The sequence below is a fragment of the Haliaeetus leucocephalus genome, unplaced genomic scaffold (assembly GCF_000737465.1).
Source record: "Haliaeetus leucocephalus isolate CR32 unplaced genomic scaffold, Haliaeetus_leucocephalus-4.0 Scaffold76, whole genome shotgun sequence".
Lineage (NCBI taxonomy): Eukaryota > Metazoa > Chordata > Aves > Accipitriformes > Accipitridae > Haliaeetus > Haliaeetus leucocephalus.
Window position 1 is genome coordinate 1,589,487 of NW_010972512.1, and position 18,295 is coordinate 1,607,781.

At 50.3% G+C, this 18,295-nt stretch overlaps 1 protein-coding gene across 1 annotated transcript in view; it reads right to left on the reverse strand.

The window, feature by feature from the left end:
- Positions 1-10,659: 10,659 nt before the first annotated feature.
- The window catches only part of MTA1 (metastasis associated 1), a 67,167-nt gene continuing 59,531 nt past the window's right edge, over positions 10,660-18,295 (reverse strand). Inside the window, exons 19-20 of the mRNA XM_010582061.1 lie at positions 15,482-15,633; positions 10,660-11,010 (exon numbers count right to left, since the gene is read on the reverse strand). Of these exons, the coding sequence (XP_010580363.1) occupies positions 10,872-11,010; positions 15,482-15,633 (291 nt within the window). The 3' untranslated portion in view covers positions 10,660-10,871. The remainder of the gene's footprint in view (positions 11,011-15,481; positions 15,634-18,295) is intronic.

The window sequence follows — 18,295 nt, forward strand, 5'->3', positions numbered from 1 at the left end:
AGCACGGCAGGTGCACGGGCCCGGCCGGCAGAGCCCCCACCCGGGTCAAAGCTCGCCTGCCCTGTTCGCCATCTCCGAAAGCCCCAAGGATGCAAGTGGTCACGATTCCCCTTGCCCTGGGGGGGGAATTAAATACAAAGGTTGCAATTAAGCAATGTGACTTGTGGGGTTTTACCAGCTCTGTGCCCGGTCCCCTCCGGTGCGCGGCCGAGCAGCGGTGCCACCTCGCCTGTCCCCGGGTGAGTCCTGCATCCCTGCCGGCTGGCACCGACCCGCGGGACCAGCAGATCCCATTGCCACGACCCCCAGCCCCAGGGCCCACGCGAGAAACGGAGCGAGCACAGGAACCGGCTTGCCCTCTCTTTTAGGGACAGCTAAGGGACAGTTAGCCCCCTCTTTTAGGGACAGGGCAGCACCTGGGGGGATGCTTTCAAACTCTGGGTGCACACAGTTAGGCTGGTCAAAGACTAGTGTGGACTGTGCGGCTGCAGAGGAGTGTACAGCCGGGTGCTGTGGTCCTTCGGGGTGGCACGCCGGTGTCTGAGGAAGCCCAACACCAACTGCACTGGCCAAGAGACCACCGGCTGCATCCTGACAGCGGCCAGCCCCAGCGCCGGAGCGCTCACAGCCACGGCTGTGCAGGAGCTGGTTTGGTGGGACGGTGCCCGGGTGAAGCGGAGGGCACAGGGGCTGGCAGCACACGTTGGGGGAGGACAGGCAGCAGCCCCCCACCCCGGGAAGCGCTGTGCCTGTGCTGGGTATTCTTAGACACATTTTTTCCGGATGGGGTAACCGAGAAACCCAGATTAAGTAGCCGGGACGACAGGCCTGATACAGGAGACCTTGGCGGGGGGACGAGGGCGAGAGGCCCTGGGGGAGCAGAGATAGCGGTGACGGCAGGCGGGCAAGGGGAGGGAGGAAGGCACAGCTCCTGGCAGCCTTGCTGGCACGGCATGGCACGCGTGGCACGCGTGGCATGGCATCATGGGGCAGCACTGCCCATCGCAGGCACGCCGTGGGCCCGGGGCGTGAGTTGAGGGTGCCAGCTCTGGGGCAGCCCCAGCAGAGGGGCTCGGGCATCTCCCATCCCATCTGTAGGGTGAGCAGACGCGCTCGCTGCCCCGGCACCCTCGGCCCTTCCCCGCCATAACCCTGCTCTGGCAGCGCAGGCTGCCTTGCCACAGCGCCCAAGCAGCTCCCTGGTTCCCGGCGCCATTTTGCTCCGTTGCCATGGAAACGCCCGTGTCAAAAATCCCTCCGGCTACCGCCGCTGCAAAGGGATGCTCAGGGAGCCATGAAGCGATGCCGAAGCGGGAGTGCTGGCTTCGCCCACCCTAAAACGTGCCCTGTGGTGGGGTGCAGACCCCCTGCACCAGGGGAAGCTCCTCTGTGCTTGGATGGCCGCATCCTGCACCACGGGGCTGCTGCGGGCAGCGGGTGCAGGGAAGGGGGGCATTCAGGGGACGAGAGTGGGGCGGCAGGGCCCTCGGCTGGGGTGCTCCGGGGGTCTCACCCCTGCCCCGTCGCCCCACAGGCTGGGGCCGAGTGTCGGTAAACAGGAAATCTGCAGCTCCCGAAAGCGAAGCCGTTGCATTATTCATCAGCCGACAGCCTGGCTCTCCTCCGCCGCCATTGTCATCTAATTCCTCCTTTCTCCGCCGGCAGCTGGTGCGGCTGCCAAGCGCCCGCTCGGCTCCCGGTGCAGAGACAGCCCTGGGAAGGGAACCCAGGGCTCCAGCATGGGACGGGGTGACCCCGGCCCTGTGGGTGCACGGGGGGCAGACGGGACGGGGATGATAACAGTGGGTTTCTCCATCGGCCGCACACCCCGCCGGGTCAGAAGGACCCAGGCGTCCCCGTCACTCCGTGCCCAGCTGCTGTCACAACAATGTGGGTCTTTGTGGCCTGCGGTGTCCCCGCACAGGGGCAGGTGGTGGCGGTGGCCGGGACGCCCCGGCCCTGCACGGCCCCAGGGAGGGGTGGCTGAGCCCCACGGGCCCCACCAGGGAGCCGCCAGCATAAGGCAGGAGCTGGGGATTTGGGAAGCTGTTGATTTCTGGGAGGCCAGCTGCCTCCGCCAGCACAGCCCCACGGGCGCTCGCGTGGGTCCCTCCACAGTACCCGGTGTGTCTGCTGCCCTAAAGCACCCTGCGGCAGCAGGCAGGTGCCGGCACGGCACCAGCAGCATCGTCCCTCTCCCATGCCGCGAGGGACATCCCAAAAAGGGTCTGCTGTCTAAATCCTCCGGATCCATAGGAAATCTCAGCTTGTGTCCCAGCCCTGGGAGCTGGGGAGGCAGGAGGAGGAGGAGGAGGAGGAAGGCTGCACCCACCTGGCAGCACATGTGGGGCAGCTGCAGGTGACACCCAGGGCTTGGCCTTGGTGCAGAACCAGCTCCCAGCCAGGCTCTCGCCTGCCAAGGGCTTTTCACACATAGAGGCTGGAGGTAATTAAGACAAATCACCTAAAGGTGTGAATCCCTGCCTGCAAATGCGCTAAATCCCAAGCGGATATGTTCGTCCAGGAGCTCAGTGGCTTTAACCAGTCGTGTCTTAATCTGCCCCGGTTTAGGCTTGGCATGCTCCCGCGCCGAGGGCAGGGCTGTCCCAGGACGATGGGGACAGCGGGATGGGTGACTCAGGTGGCACTGGCTGAGTGAGCGGGGATGGCTCAGCTTTTCCAGAGACAGCACGCCTGGCACCGCTTCTCTGGGGGGCACACCCCCGCCAGACAGCCGTATTAATACCCAGGCTGGGGACACATCTGCCAGGAGGAGCAGGCTGGGGACCAGCCTAGGGTGCTGTCACTGGTGTCACCTTTGGAAAATGATGCATTTTACGTCAGAAATTTATGGGGGTTCCATCCCTCCCTGAGGGCTGAACTGGGGTTTTCCTGGCAGTGGGTGCCAAAGCTGCCTTTCAGCAGCCAGGGGAGAGGGCACAACACACCCTGCAGCAATGCCTGGGGACGTCCCCGCCGAGGGGACCGTCCCCCCCAGCCCTTGCCCTCCCCCGATGGTGGGTGACCCATTTTCCTCCAATGGCACCCAGCCTCGCACAGCCTCAGGGTTTCCTGAGCCGCTGTGGCCAGCTGGCTCACCCGACCCGGCACACATCGCATCGCGGGGCACTGATGTTCGACCTCCCCTGATCTGGCCGTGCCCGTAATTACCCACTTAGGGGACGTGCTGGCATGGCATGGCTTTCCTCCACGGAACACCTGGCAGCCCAGCATCCCCCTCCCCGATAAAGCGGGGACCACGCAGACAGGGTTTTGTAACCCAGCCCCTTCCCGCAGGGATGCTGCACGGAGTGGAGCAGGAGCCGCGTCCCTGCAGCATTCCCCTTCCCGTGTGGGACTGAAATCCTAAAGCTGGTGCCAGCACACATGGCCATCCATCCCCTGGGCAGCAGCAAGGGGGGCTGCAAGATGTGGTTGGGGTTGTTTTGCTGACCGTGCTGGTCTGGCCCTGGCTGTGAAGCAGGGATTGCCTCCATCGGGAGCCTTCAAAAGGCAGGAGGCTGTTTGGGACCTCTGCCTAGGGCAGGTCAACCAGAGAGCTTTGCAGGGAGATTAAGGGAAAGTAAGGAATAAATAAGGAGTAACTCCCCCCAGGCTGCCTCTCCTTTGGCTCACCTCTCTCCCCCTCCCCGTGCTGACTTCCCTCAGCTCTTTCTTCTTCCTTCTAGATGCAAATACCACAAAAACTCACGCACCCAGACAGGGCTGCTCATATGGGGAGCTGAGGCTGGAAAGCCTTCCTCTGCTCGCCTCTGCTTGTGTGTCTCACGTTTTCTGGCACCTAGGATCAGCTGGATTTGTTACAGGGCAAGAAGAAACTAGGGGCGAAAATATCCAATAAAAAAGGTTAAGGAAAAAAACCCCGCTGCTGGCTGGGCTTGCCCAGACAACAGTCGTCCGTGTGTGGCCCGCAGACCCTCGGCTGGTGCACTGTGTGCACCCACAAGCCCAGCCCCCTCTGTCCCCCAGTGTGAGTGTCCCCCCAGGGTGACACGCTGCAGCTTTCTGTCACCCCTAAAGCTCCCGCACCCCCGGACGCGACCCACGGCCAGGTGCTCGCGGTGACAAATGGCAGAGCAGCCAGCTGCTGCCACAGGCCGTGGCGAGCGATGGCCACTGACCGCCAGCTGTCCCAGCTCTGCCAGCGTTTTGCCTCCGTCCTCGCCATTTGGCAGGAGCTTCATGGCAAAACTGGTCAGGCTCCCATCCATGGCCTGGGAGTGGTTCCCGGTGGGTGCTCAGGGATGCGACAGCGGAGCCTTTCACAAAACCAGGCAAAACCTTTATTTTTTGTTTTATTTTTTTCTGCACGGTCCTCCTGGATGTGCAGCACCCGCCAGCCTGGATCTGGCCATCCTGTGTCCTGAGGCTTGGCTGCATGGGAGGGCGAGCAGGGCAGCACCCTGCCTGCAGCGGGGCAAACCTGCTCCCCAACCCAAGGAGCCCAGGGCGAGCTGGGAGGGGGAGGCAGCCACGTGCACGGGGGACACAGCCCATACATGCTGGGTGCCCAGCCTTACCGCCGAAGGGTGGCTGTGGGGTAAGTACACGGCTCGGAAAGCAGAGCCCAGGGGCTTAGAAAGGATTAGCAAGAGATGGGAAGATGTAGGACGGGAGCAAGAGCATGCCGAGGGGCTGGCAGGAGCTGGGTCTCGTCAGGCAGCACATGCCACTGGCCAGGGCTTGGCACGTCACCGCCTGGCCCCGGCACCCGCTATCTGGAGCTCCAACCATCCACTTGTCGCTTCTCTCCTTTAAAAGGCATCCGAGTCCCTGCCGTTATCAGGCAGGGCAGATAGCATTATCATGCCTGCAATAAACAGGTTTACAGACATCTCATTTGTCCTTGCGAGCGGGAAAGGATGTCCCCATTGTCCCTGCGTCCCCTTCCCAAGGGGCTGTAGCTGCCAGCCCACCCAGGGCCAGTGAGCATCCCAGTAGGCAGCACGTGGATGCCAAGGATGCAGATACTCGGTGTAGAGCAACATGAACCTCCATCGAGCAGGCGTGACGCCTCCGTGAGGTAGGATGCAAGCACCTGAAGAGCAGTGCTTTAACCAAAAAAAGGCAGCAAACCAGCTGGAGAGACCCGAGCATGGCTCTCAAAGCCCCGGCGGACCCGGATCCAGCCCCAGTTTTAGCGGGGAGGCTGTGCGGAGGGTGGCCAGGCACAGGGGCAGCTGGCACTGGCAGCTCTGTCCCGACTTTTCCAGGGAAAGGAAAGGGTGTCCCAGGGGACAGGCTGTGCTCAGAGCCGGGCATTGGTGGCAAAGTTCAGCTCCTGGCTGTGCGAAGCAGCACGGGGTGGTTTGTCATTAAGCTCTCCCCGTCCCGTGGCCCCTCTCCAACACCCTGTGGCCAGAGGTCCGGCCGGCCATGGTGCAACAGTTTCAGGGGCCGGCACGGCGGCAGGACAAGTGTGCACAGCGGCTGCCCAGTTTTCATTGCCTGTGCCCCACGTGCACACCACCTCCAGGACACAGCTCTCCGTGAGCTCCTGGGGCAGGGACAGGGCTGGACACAGCGCCTCGTGGGTACTGCGACCTCCCCACGGCACCATCTTCTTCGGCAGCACAAGGGGGAAGACCCACCCATTAGGATGCATTTGTCCCCGGTCCCCACCAGATATTACAGGCATCTTACCACGACGCAGGGAAGTGAGCGTGCAAACATACCCGGCTCGGCTCCACGTCTGCACGCTCCCCTCTCATATGTCCTGCACGGGGGCAGCCAAGACGCAGGCAGCAGGGAACAAACTCGCTCCTGCTCAGATGGAAAATCTCTGAACGAGTGCAACTTGGCTGAAACCCTCCGGCAAGGATCTGTAAATCTGCTCGCTGTGATGCTGCCAGCATCCTGTGGAGCACTGGATCCAGGTGGAGAGTCCCCTTGCAGGTGGGAGGGGAGGAAGCTGTCTGCCGAAAGATGCTGAATTTATGTTATGCACGCTCGTTCCAGGAATGCGGTGAATGAACTCTCAAAACCCAGGGCAGGAATCAAGTGTGCTTCAGCCCTGACCTTGCCTGACTTTCTTCCAGGCTGAAGAGGAGATGGGGACGAGCCCCCAGCCCCACAGTCCGTCTGAATTTACCGTGTGCCTTTTCTTGCAACAGCTTTCCCCCTCCCGAGAGCCTGCAAGGATGAAACGTGATCATCAGAGGCCGAGGCTTTCACCGGGTTTCAAAGCTGGCTGAGGAAGGGCAAAACCCTTCTGTTCAGTCCCCAGGAAGGGGAGGGAGGGCAGCAGGGACACAGGGACATGGAGCACCCCAGCCTCTCCCTCAGGGAGGGCAGTAAAGACCACAGACGCTCAAGACATGTTCGCATCCTGAAGATGGGGATCACGGCAGATCCCATCACTGTTGGCTCTTGCAGGCTCTCCTAGAAAAGTATTGACTAAAAAGCACTTTTACAAGAAAAAAAACCAGCCAGCCAAACGCTTGCCAGCTAGAAAGGACTGTCAGGCCAGGGCTTGCCTTTCTGCAGTGATCTCTCCTTTCTCCCTCTAACACGGCTGCCAATGCTTATTTTAAGTTAAAGGTCTTTTTAAGCCTGTGCCCCCTTCATGGATTAAGAAAAACAGAAGAGATGAAGGGTCCAGTTTCTAGAACTGTATCAAAACCCTTCCTCCTCCTCCTCCCAGCCAAAATCTGCTAGAAGATTTTATTCTTGGTCTTCCCAGAAATCCCCCAGGCTTTCACACCTCCCATACCACTACTCTGCCCGCCATCATGTGCCCACACCATCATTTGAGCAGGTTAACTGCCCCCTCCTCCTCCACAGTCCTACCTCAGCGGTGGAAAGCAGCTGCACCATGACACAAACCGACTATCCGAAAGAGACTCTCAGGCTTCCCAAGGTCTGGCTTGTGTAACACTTGCACCGAGAGCCAGAGCCCACAGCAGAGCTGGCACAGGCTCTGAATTTCCATTTCAAAGGAAATTTCAGCATGTATTTTGCTTTACAACTCTCCAGTAGTGTCCCGGTTACAGCCCACCTCCCACAGCAGGAATGCCAGGTTCGGAATTGTTAGTTTTGGTCACGCTTTGCTTTTTTTCACACTATTTCAACAGTGCTGTTACAGACAATGCGCTGCTTTCATGTTACAGCATCAAAAGGAGAGATCACTGGGAGCTGCTACTGACAAGCTGGTAAAATGCAAAATAAAAAAACCCCAAATTCCAAAGTTCACTAAAAGAACCCCAAACCTATAACAAAAACATTTTGTCATAAAAGTATTGTAGGAATGTTTGGATTTTTGTTTTGTTTTAAAAAGACTTTTCTGACCAGCTCCCTGCTACTTTTAAGCCTGTAAAATCATAAGGATCGTAGCGAGTCTGGAGGCCAGCGGGCTCCATCCACGTGAGCATGAAGCACAGCCTTCTCCAAGGGATCGGAGCTGAGCTTGTGACATGTCTGCTCCCACATATGCAAGGCAGAGGAACAAGTGAAGGACGGGGATAACAGGGACACACAACTAAGGCAAAGAATCCAAATGTGCGTGGCAAAACTTACTACGGACTGGAGACACACATGGTAGAAATAACCTGCTCCGGGAGGGCGAGCACTTCCAAACGCCAGGCTCTGCACCACTGAACTAACGTGCCCAAATGCTGGCCCAGCATCTCTCACCGCAACTCCTGTCAGAATTTGTCCCCTACAATCTCAAGGGCTCTTTAGGAAGTGGAAGCAGGGGGTGGAAGGGACACTGCCCCAGCTGTATGAACCTTTTTTTATTTTTACAAGGCTCTAGAGCAGGAAGGTGAATAATCAAAGGCAATTCCTGCAGCAACAGCACATCAGCGTATGAATGTGAATTCAGAAGAGAGGTTGGTACAGGAGAGGCTTAGTGACAGCAGCCGGCTTAAGAGAGTGACAGCTTGGCCTCGGGTAGGTCAGTGGCGGGACCTAGCATTCACTCCACACTTCCCAAGAGCCAGCATTTTTCTTTGGTTGCTAAAGGTGTCTTCTAGCCCCTCCTCCCAAGCCGGTACAAACATAAGCCAGTGAAACACAAGGGAGTGACGTCTGCTACCGCATGCCAAAAACCAGCATCCATATTAAAGGACACGGGAGGGATCCTTCAAAGTCAGGGCAGCACAGGATATTCTCTCTACTTGCCTGGACTCGTTCCCAGAGTTATCTCTGGAGCTGCTCCAAGAAAGCTTTTAAGTTGCTGGAAACTGCAGAGCTGGCACCCCCAAGTGGTTACTCTGAGCTCTTGGTGCAGCCTCAACAGCTTCTCTCAAGTCTCATCAATAGTTCATCCGCTGATAACCAACGTGCGTTGCCCCAGCACGCAGGGATTTCAGAGCTCCCCCAACACCGAGGCAGAGTACGGCCCTCTGCTACGACTGAGGCATCGGCTCTGAATCCCACCGCAGAGGGGCTGAAGACAATTCGGGGACAGATTTTTCAAAGTGATCCCTTCAGATTTCATTTTACAACAGGAAGGAATCCCTACAAGACCTTTCCCTCACACAGAAAAACTGAGTGTTACAAAACCTTCCTGCAGTCGGCAATATTTCTTATGTACACAGGTTAATCCTACAGGTTGATGGAGGCAAAGTGAAACTGCCAATGGTCTTTGGTGCAGCCCTGCACCGTTGCACACAGCCTGGAGGCCGCCTTTCTAGTAAGTTTGGTGCCATTCTTCCGTAGCATGTCCTTCAGGAATGGCTGTCCCCTCCCGCTTTTAAGTTATGGATAGGAAAACATGAGCAGCAGTATAGGATACACTTACAACATCTGCTAAGTTGCACAGCTACTCACAGCCACAGAGTAAATCTTAGCACTCCCAAGCAGCAAATGAGACCAAACATTGAGCCCGCTTTGCTTATCCCAGTAAGGAGCAAATGTAGAAAGGAAGCAGTACTTAAATGTCAGTGGGTTCAGTTGCTAACCCCCAGGGATTTCACTCTGCCACATGCCAGAGTCATGCCCCTGATCAGCAAGATGCATGAGCCGCCCCAGACAAAAGGCTCATTCAAAGCTCCAGCGTTGCATCTGCTGCCACATTTAAAAGGAGGAGGGAGGGAGTCGCAGTCTGAAGTGCTAGAAATGTTTAAACTGCGTACGAGAGGAAATCAAACTATGAATGACACTTGCCCTGCACAACGTACCGGCACTGGCAGCACAAGGACGTGCCGCAATTATGCAAACACTTGAGAGCAGAACGCAACTCTGGGATGTGAAGGAAGGAGCGCAGAGGCGTACGCACCAGCCAGATGGCACCCTGAGCAAGGGTCTTGGCAGCTATTTCAGAAGAGACAAAAAGCAGATGTTTCACAAAAGCTCACTTTCCAGGTTTATTAAGTAAAGTTAACTGAATTGTTTTCATTTTGTGGGGATTCCTTTCCGTCTAACCTGGTGGGTTAGCAGAGTTGCACAGAATCACGGTTGGACTGTGATAACCCAAATACAACTTTGGCTCATCTCACCGCTGACACATATGGAATGACTTGGGGGTTATTACATGCTGTGTCTGCTTGAGGCAGGTACATGTACAGATCAGCACAAGTTGCAAATGATAGTTTACATCCTTTCAAAACAGAGCAGGGCATTCAGCAAATGCACTGCAATGAGAAGACATATGAAAAAGAAATTATACAGACTTGCAAATACATAAGAAGTTCAAGAGATGCAAGAAACCTCAAACACAAGAAATGTCAAGGGGGGAAAAAAAACACTTAATTTCAGACACAATGTGTTCAAATGAAAACCCAGCTGTAATTTAAATTCCCTTCAAAATGGGAAACATACAGTAACGCAATTAAAGAGAAACCAGGTCTCATCCTGGGAGAGATGTGTCCGAAAACACTGATGCACAAACAGGTTCAGAGTTCTAAGCAAAATGTCCCTGGGCATTGGTGTACTTGACTCTTGGAGCCAGAGCAAAGCAATTCATTACACTTGCTGGACTGCTGGGCCTACTGCTGGGTCTTGGTGGTATAACAGCTCGTAGGATTCCAGATGTCAGAGAGAAGGCAGCACACAAACTGCTGGTTACTGGGAGAAATGCCACAGGCCACATCTCCCAGGGACTGACTAGAGTAAGGACACCTAATTTTGGTAGCCTGGCCTCCACTGCACACAACGTTAGTGTAATGTTCTGCAAGGTTCTTCAGTTCTTAGCTCACTCCTTTCTCAGCCTGAGTTGTTTCTGTCTTGTGCATGAGCACAACTGGCCGTGCAAAATGATCCAAAAAACGTAAGGGACAGGACCAAAGAAAACTGGCTGAACCTGGGGCTGACTTTCAGCTCCTATTTCCAAATATCAGTTAAAGGTTGGAAATTTATCTACAAAAGAAATCATATAAATGAAATAAAAAATGGCACCGTCCACAAAATAAAAAAAAAAAAAAAAGAAAAAAGAAAAATCTTACAACACAGCCTCGTAAAAATGGCTTTGCAACGAGAGCTCAGTCACAAAATGAAGGGTTCTAGCTCTTCGTACATCAGAAGAGGAAACAAAGCTAAAAAGTACTAGTCCACATTCTCTTAATAAGTTAAACTTACTTTCCCTCCCCCTGTCTACAAAAGGGGTAGAAGCAAAGGGGAAAAGAGGCTACCAAAAATTAAAAAAAAAAAAAAAAAAAAAAAAAAAAAAAAAAAAGAAAGAAAGGAGAGAGAAGGAGAGAGCGCGCGCGAGAGAGAGAGCAGTCTGTGGTCAGAGGCTCAGAGCAGAGCTGAGTTCCTTTTAAGGGTTTAAAAGATGCAAAACAGTTCCTCAAAAGTTCCCTCTCTTCAACAGTTAGTTCAATGCTGTAGCCATAGAAACTCAAGTATATATTGGAGGAGAGATTCTTTCAGGCAGATCCACCATCATCTGGAGAGCTGCTCAGCGTGTGTTAATCCTCAATGATTATGGGTTCATCGTTCATGGGCTGGCGTAGCTGCACTGCCTGGATGGGCCGGAGGATAATAGGCTTGTAAGGGCGTCTGGCGGCTCGCTTGGCTTCAGAGGAGGAAAGCAGCTTGCGGATTTTCCTGCAGACAGTAAGGAAGAAAGGAACCAATTACAGAGGCTGGACACTAAGGTAGGTTTCTCGATTTCTCTAAGTGAAACCAGGCCTGCACATGCAGAGGCTGCTAGCTAACGAGATGCGCTGATGCTATTTATTTCAGCAATGTCTTCCCCAGGGAACTTTTGTTTTCTGATTTATAAACCCACCAATGAAGAGGAAATTGCATTCTCTGCTCCAGAATCCTTCCCCTGCAGAGCAGAAGGCATTCTGGTCCAGCCTCGTAGAAACAGGGTCTACTGCTGTACATATAACACATGAAATAGTTATGACAGCCAGTTTCCATATCACTAATTTATTTTGATGCACACAGACACATCAGTTGGACATGCTGCAGGCAGCTTTGTGGGAATTTACAAAGCCAAGTTACAACCAAGCCTCTACTTGGTTGGTCACTTCCTCTGCTAATCCATCTCTCACGGAGCTCTCTGACATTCCCCAGCCTCAAGCAGGTGCACACAGCTGCCTCTTCAAAAGAAACCTGTCACAGCACGAGCCAGCAACATTTGGTCTCCCATGGAGCTACACCTAAAGGCTGAGCTGCTGCAGGGGAGCTCCATGACGGCCACCAACCAGTGAACCAATACTGGAGCCTTTTCCCCCCACAGGGAACACTAACAGGGTGTCTCCCCCTCTTATTTCTCCTACACTGTGAGTGCCCAACCCAGAAATGAGTAATATTCACATCTTATATTTGTTAAGAGTTTCCCTATATGTTACAAGACTAGTAACAAGTCTTATCAGACACATGAAGCAGTTTTCCATATGAAGAGAAAGTAAAAGAGAGAGAAGAGAGGGGACACACCGATATTTTAAAATTAGCAAAGTAAGGTTGAAAGAGACAATACAGAATGATTACTTGTTTCTTTTTGTCAATACCAGGCTTAGAGCTAAAGGAAGTATCCAAAAAAAAAAAAAAAAAAAAAAAAACCAAACCAAACCAGTAACAAAAAAAACCCGCAACCCCCCCCAACCCCCCAAAACAGCAACAATGAAAAATGTACTACATAATTCAAGTGAGGCATTCATTTCCAGAGGACGTTGCGGTGGTTAAAGGCATTTACAGATTAGAAAGGAAAGCGATAAATATTCACAAGAGTAGTCCCCCAGTACCCACTATACACAGCCTTCAGTTCAGGCTGAACTGGGGCAACAAGGAGGGTCTGATAAGGAAGCACTGCCTAGCCTTATAGGCTTCTACCTTAACAATTTTTTTACTTACTGTGACAGACGTGATACTGCACTAGAGGAAGGGCAGCCACATAGCTTTATAGTCCACAACTCAACCATCTATAACCCCAAAGGTACTTTTACATTTCTGGTTAGTCAACATTGCTGGGGTCAAGAAACCCTTTTTTTGGATGTGTTGGGGTTTTACTGTTTTGTTTTGTTTTTTTAAATGGAAGAGATACAGTCTATCTGAGCTGATGTCTATCACTGTGCTATTTCTGTATTTGAGATGTGCTGGTTGCTGAAGAAACGGGTCAAAATACGTTCCCCCCAAATATTTACCCTTACCACCACCAGCACTGACAAATCAACAACTTCAGCTGAAGATTTTGAATCAGCTCTGGTCAGATTTGGTCATCTCTTCCTTGCTTTTTCTGCCAACTGAGCAGAACAAGTCTGCTACACAGCACTTACACAGAGACAAGTCTTTTGTTTGCTCAGTGTCCCCATTTCTCCAGTGCCTTCTAAAGTTGAAAGGCCACAGGGTGGGGAGAGGAGAGAACAAGGTGGAAAAGTGGTGGTGGGGAGAAAAAAATAAAATCTTGATGTGATGATTTTTCCAAGACTCATTTAGCTGAAGTTGATCTTTTAGCCAGCATGGCTTCTTACAGTATCCGCATGTGCTCAATTAGACACACCGCCATCAGAAACACGTCTCGTAGCAGTTCTAGATTCTGATCAGGTCACCCACTGCCTCCGCTTGCATAAATTATAAATGCCAAATTCCTTACTGTGAGGCTTGAATTCAAAAACTTATTCCTTTCAATCGACCAACTTTTCAAACTCCTCTCTCAAAGCTATCCAGTTTTCTAGCACCATTCTCAACAGTGCTACACAAAAAGGGGAGGAGGAGGGGTGTAAAACTTTAGGAAAACCTACTTTCTGTGACTGAAAACACAGCCTGACCCTCAGCTGGAGGATGATATGCAGATATGGCTGCTAGATTGATTGCTATGGAGCCAACACAAAGCTCAAATTGTTTCAGAGCTCACAAACAAGTCTTACATTCTTGACACTGGAATGCAGCAGATGGTTCAGGAAAAAGTTAGAGGTGAAATGCCTGACAGAAAACCCGTGCCGCTTACAATGCTACATCGCTCAGGCTTCCCTGCTTTTCAACAGGCTGCCAAACATCTCCTTTCAGCACTCATCAGTCAGCTAAGCAGCAAGGCTGTCAGACAAAGAAGCCCGTTCTTTCTTTTTTTTTTTTTTCTTTTAAATGGAAGAGATAAGGTCTTACTGAGCTGATGTCTATCACTGCGCTACGATTTCTGTGTTAGAGATGTGCTGGTTGCTGTGGGACTGATCTTTCCTGCCTCTGTCAGTGGTTCTGTGTGAGCAGACGATTCTGTGCCTTTACAGTAAATTGTTCTCACGACCAACATCACACTTGATGAATATTCTCACTGTTCTGTACACATCAAAGGGCAGGACCTTGTAGTAGTACTGAGACATTACTACCCCAGACCTGCAGTATTTCTTATGGGTTGGACGGTAAAGATGTCAAGAAGTGTTTTGTAGATGCAGGATTATGAAATAAGCCTCGAGTATATAAGGACTGAATTAGAGACTGTGTACCCTGCATCCACAATGGCGTGTGAATTTGCCAGAGCTGCAGGTCTGTAACGGGATCCTGGAACCTCTTTACCAGAGCAAGATGACAACAGGAATAAGGAAACTGCTTCCCCTGAGAATTAAATACTTCTCTCACTTTAGTTGCAATTATATATGGGATTCCACTGCTCACTTTCACAGCATCTCCCAGAAACAGAAAAGAAGGGAAAGACAAGGTAAAGATATGAGCTGGTGTGAAATGCACAGTTGCATTAAAGGTGTCCATAGGAACAAGTCTGACAAGGAAATTAATTTCATGTTTCTTCTGAGTTCTAATGAGGGGGCTTCCTGCACTGAAATCTGATGATCCAATAGATCAGTGGTTAGTAACTTGAATGTTACCAGCCTCAGCTTGTCTATGAAGCCAGTCTTTGACACTAGGCCCACAGAATAGTCACTTGAAATGCTTTGCAGGCTAAGGAGGAGGTTGGGGATGTCAGGACTCTATGCACTTCATGCTGAACAAATGAATACTCAGAGTAGCACCAAATTTAGTAGTACCAGAAGAGACGAAGTACTCAAAAATCCTGAGCTCCTTGGTCACCTTTGAGGGCTCAGACATCCAGTAATTCCCATGTCTATCTCTGCTAGGTACTGGAGGGAAAGGTAAGTGCTTCTCTGCCTGTTGGGGCACTGATACTGAAAGCGTTGATAACTCCAGGCTTCGGGCACAGACAAAAGCCAAAGAGCACCTCTGCTTGCAGAGAGGGCTGAAAGGCAGGGCTGCAGCTTTGCTCTGACCTTCTTCGAGGTCACCCAGGAGAGAGGCATCAAGTTCTTGGGAGGAAAACACACACGCCTACGTCTCCACCTTTCTCACCACACCCAGGAGCAGTCCTCCCTTCCTAGGAATAACACAGTACTGGGAAAACGCACACAAAAGCTTTGCTTTAGGGATCAGGCCACACAGCTTCTGCTGCTCTGTCAGCAGCCTGTAAACAGAGCTTAAAGTGAAAGTCATGCAAGGAAGGTTTCTTCTTCTAATTTTATCCTGTGGGCAGAGTAACAAGAAGGACTAGCAGAAGCAGTACCACCAGAGGAGGAAGATGGACACTGGAGGGCTAAATCTCACCACTACTGGTGGCAAATATCAACCACCGAAGAAATGAGGCAACTCAGCCCCCAAAAACCCTGCATCATTTGTAGGTTTCAGTTCCGAGAGGTAATACGCAAGAGGGCATACAGAGCTCTACGTATAGCAGGCTCTATTCCTCAGCACCCATGCGCCAGAAGGCCCTAATCCTGTTACTGAGACACTGTGGTAGGACCTCCAAAGGCATTTATAGGTCTGAACCAGGTGAACTTCCCACCTCACTCTTCCTCCCCTTATTGCCCATCTCTTACAGGAACTGCTCTGGAAGAAGAATCTACTTTCTCTGGAATGCAAGTGCATGATTAGGCACACCAGACGTGATCAGGTATATCACAGCCTTTACCACCTCCGCACACACAGGCAGTGGTCTCTGCATTCAGTCTGAGCAACAGATCTGCTGAAGAGACCCCTGTCTAACCACAAAATCAGCTGCAGCACCCACAAGGAACACAAACCAAAAGACCTCCCCTTAAATCCTCTGAAAGACCAAGCTTCCTACCTGGTTTCTTCAGTGGCCATGTAAAAAACATCATCTGGTGCATCAATCCAGTTCATCCTCCTCCTTTTCACTGGAGGCATGGATCCACCACGAATTAATCGGACTTTTGTTGGGTATGATTTCCCATTGAGCAGCAAATTTCGGCTTGGTCCCTAACGTGATACATAAAAAAATACAATTATGGACTGCAACAAACCTGCAGTAGCACATGATAAGCACTCAAAGGAAAAGCAAATTAAAAGTTTTCATATCCATTGTTGAGAGATTACGGTAACTATTTCCCCTCTTGCCCATGACTGAATACAGAATTCACATAAAAGCAATTGCCCACAAGCAGTAGAAGTTAGGCACCTTCAATACACAATAGGACAGCAATATTCCAGCGACAGGACAAATAATAAATGGAAGGCATTACCAATAATCTGTTGCTTGTGTCTGAAAGATGACATGAAGTTCGAAAGATTGAGCGTAAGACTTAGATTTCAGATACTACCATAAATCTAGAGCAACTCTATTGATTTCAAGGAAGGAAATCTAGCTATGCAGCAAATCAAATATAAAAATCAGAATTTACAGTTATTCTGGTGTACCAAACTTACCCATATCCATTTTGTTCTAGGGAGGTTAATATTTAATGAGGATAGTATATAATTAAATATGTTGTTGAAAACAAATCTACTACTACAAAGCTTAGCAGCTCTCATCATAAAATCCTTTTAGCATTTAACACCACAGATTTCCCATATATAACACATTCGCTTTGCGAATCAACACAGGTATCATTTTCCAGACCCACAGTAGCCCCCTTCCACTCAACTGGAAAAACACGAGCTGTTATTAAAAGAGGTGCAGATGAAAGGGAGCAAAGTATTAAGCTTCTCAAATGCAGCTGTCCTTGATCATTTGAAGTCCAGTTCTGCTGCCCCTCTTCCTGCTGATTAGCACATTGAGAAATCCCACTGAAATCAGTAACACTGGACAGTCGGGAAAGATGCAAAATAAGGCCCCAGAAAATTTGATATGCATAAATAAAAGCTGGTCAGAAAACACCCCAGTAGAAATTTAATTCTGGTATTTCACAGGCCATCATCCGAGGTCAGACCATCTCCCCAGATGCACCAAGGCTTTCCCTTCTGCCCACGAAATGGGAAACAGAGCATGTACATGAGGGATGTCTGGCCTGGGAGATCCACCTCAAAAGGAAAGGTGGGGACATGAGGTATTCAAGTCCTTCAGTGTCAGGTTATGGCAAAAGCTCAACCAAATTTTAAAACTTTGCCTTAGAAAGGGAAGGCTTCAGTCTGTCAACCAAGGAAAAAAACCCAACAAAACCCTATGTCTATCTCATTTTTATCTGAGAAAAGAAAAAAATGATAGATTTTTTTTTTTGACCAGCCTTAATCAACTGTGCTAGCAAGATCTACTTCCTGTAGAAAATTAGGGCTTTAGAGCTAAACAAACAAAACCCCACCTTTAAAAAGCCTAAGCTCTTTAAAGTTGCAGTAACAGTTTAATTTCTTAGTTGCCCAGCTCCATGTTATACAAGACAACTTCGGCACCACAGCAGACCACTGAAATACTTCAAGAATTGCTTTTATATTAGAGATTTATTAAGGAAAAGTTTTCAAATAAAAAGCTTTTCTGTTGTTGTTTTTTTCTTTTTACCCCCTCCAGATTTCTCCAAGAAAATCCTTTCATTAGTGTTGCAAATGATATTTTCTCCGCACGTGCTACATACACAGAACAACTCTGGAGAAAGTTCTTGGAAATACCTAGAAGGGGCACCCCTGTGCTTCCAGGTTGCCTTTTCTCTACCTGCACAGAGCAATCTGTTTCAAATGGTATATCCTCAAATGTGGACCTTTAATGTTCTGTTCAGTAGCACAATTCATCAAGCAACCAGAAATCAAGGCAGTTCAGGGGTTTCACCCTAAAACACCTAAAAAGTGTTAGGTCATCACAGATTTCTCCCACTGCACTGAGTTGGTTTATTCAGCAGACACAAACAAGTAGCCAGTCTCCTCAGTGACAAGAAATGAAGCTGAATTCATGGAAGAATACAATTTACCACTTCAGATCAGATGCTCAAGTAACAAACCAAACAAATGCTTTGTTATTACAAGCAGACTAGCATGCTCAAGTTATAGCCTACCCTCATAATACTGCACACTATCCGAGAACATTATTAGATTTATTAATGCTTGTGATCACCGTTCAGTGACCATCAGTCATACCTGTTGCTGATTGACCCATGTCAGAGCGACTCTACTGACGCTAACACATTGTGGCAGTTCACCTAATGAGGCAAGCTCCACTTTATCAACACCAGAAGATCATTTTTGGGGAAAAAAAAATTTATGCTTGAAGTTCTCTCCCATGAGTCTCCCATAAGCCATGCGTAAGCTGGGAAAGTGATGCACAGGCTTTGCACTGGCCCCTTCACACTGAGGTGAACTTCACGAGAAAGCATTTTGCCAGAGACGCATCAATCAGACTGGCTATTTGCTTCTGTCTTTTGATAAAACTCAGCATAATGGATGAAAGGCTAGGAATAATTTTTACTCAAAAAAAAAAAGAACATAAAAAACAAGCATTCTCAGCAGACAACTTGCACACCAACTTCCTAAAAAAAAAAAAAAAAGAAAAAAAAAAAAAAAAAACTGTTTTCCAAACAAACCCTTCCATCATTTAAACCTTCCTCCTTCAGGGAAACACATTCCACCTAGAAACACATCCCAGAGCTTTGCTATAAACAGCCACTCAGTTTCTGTATGAGCAGAAACAAAATGTTCCATTCCAAATAGAATCTCATTT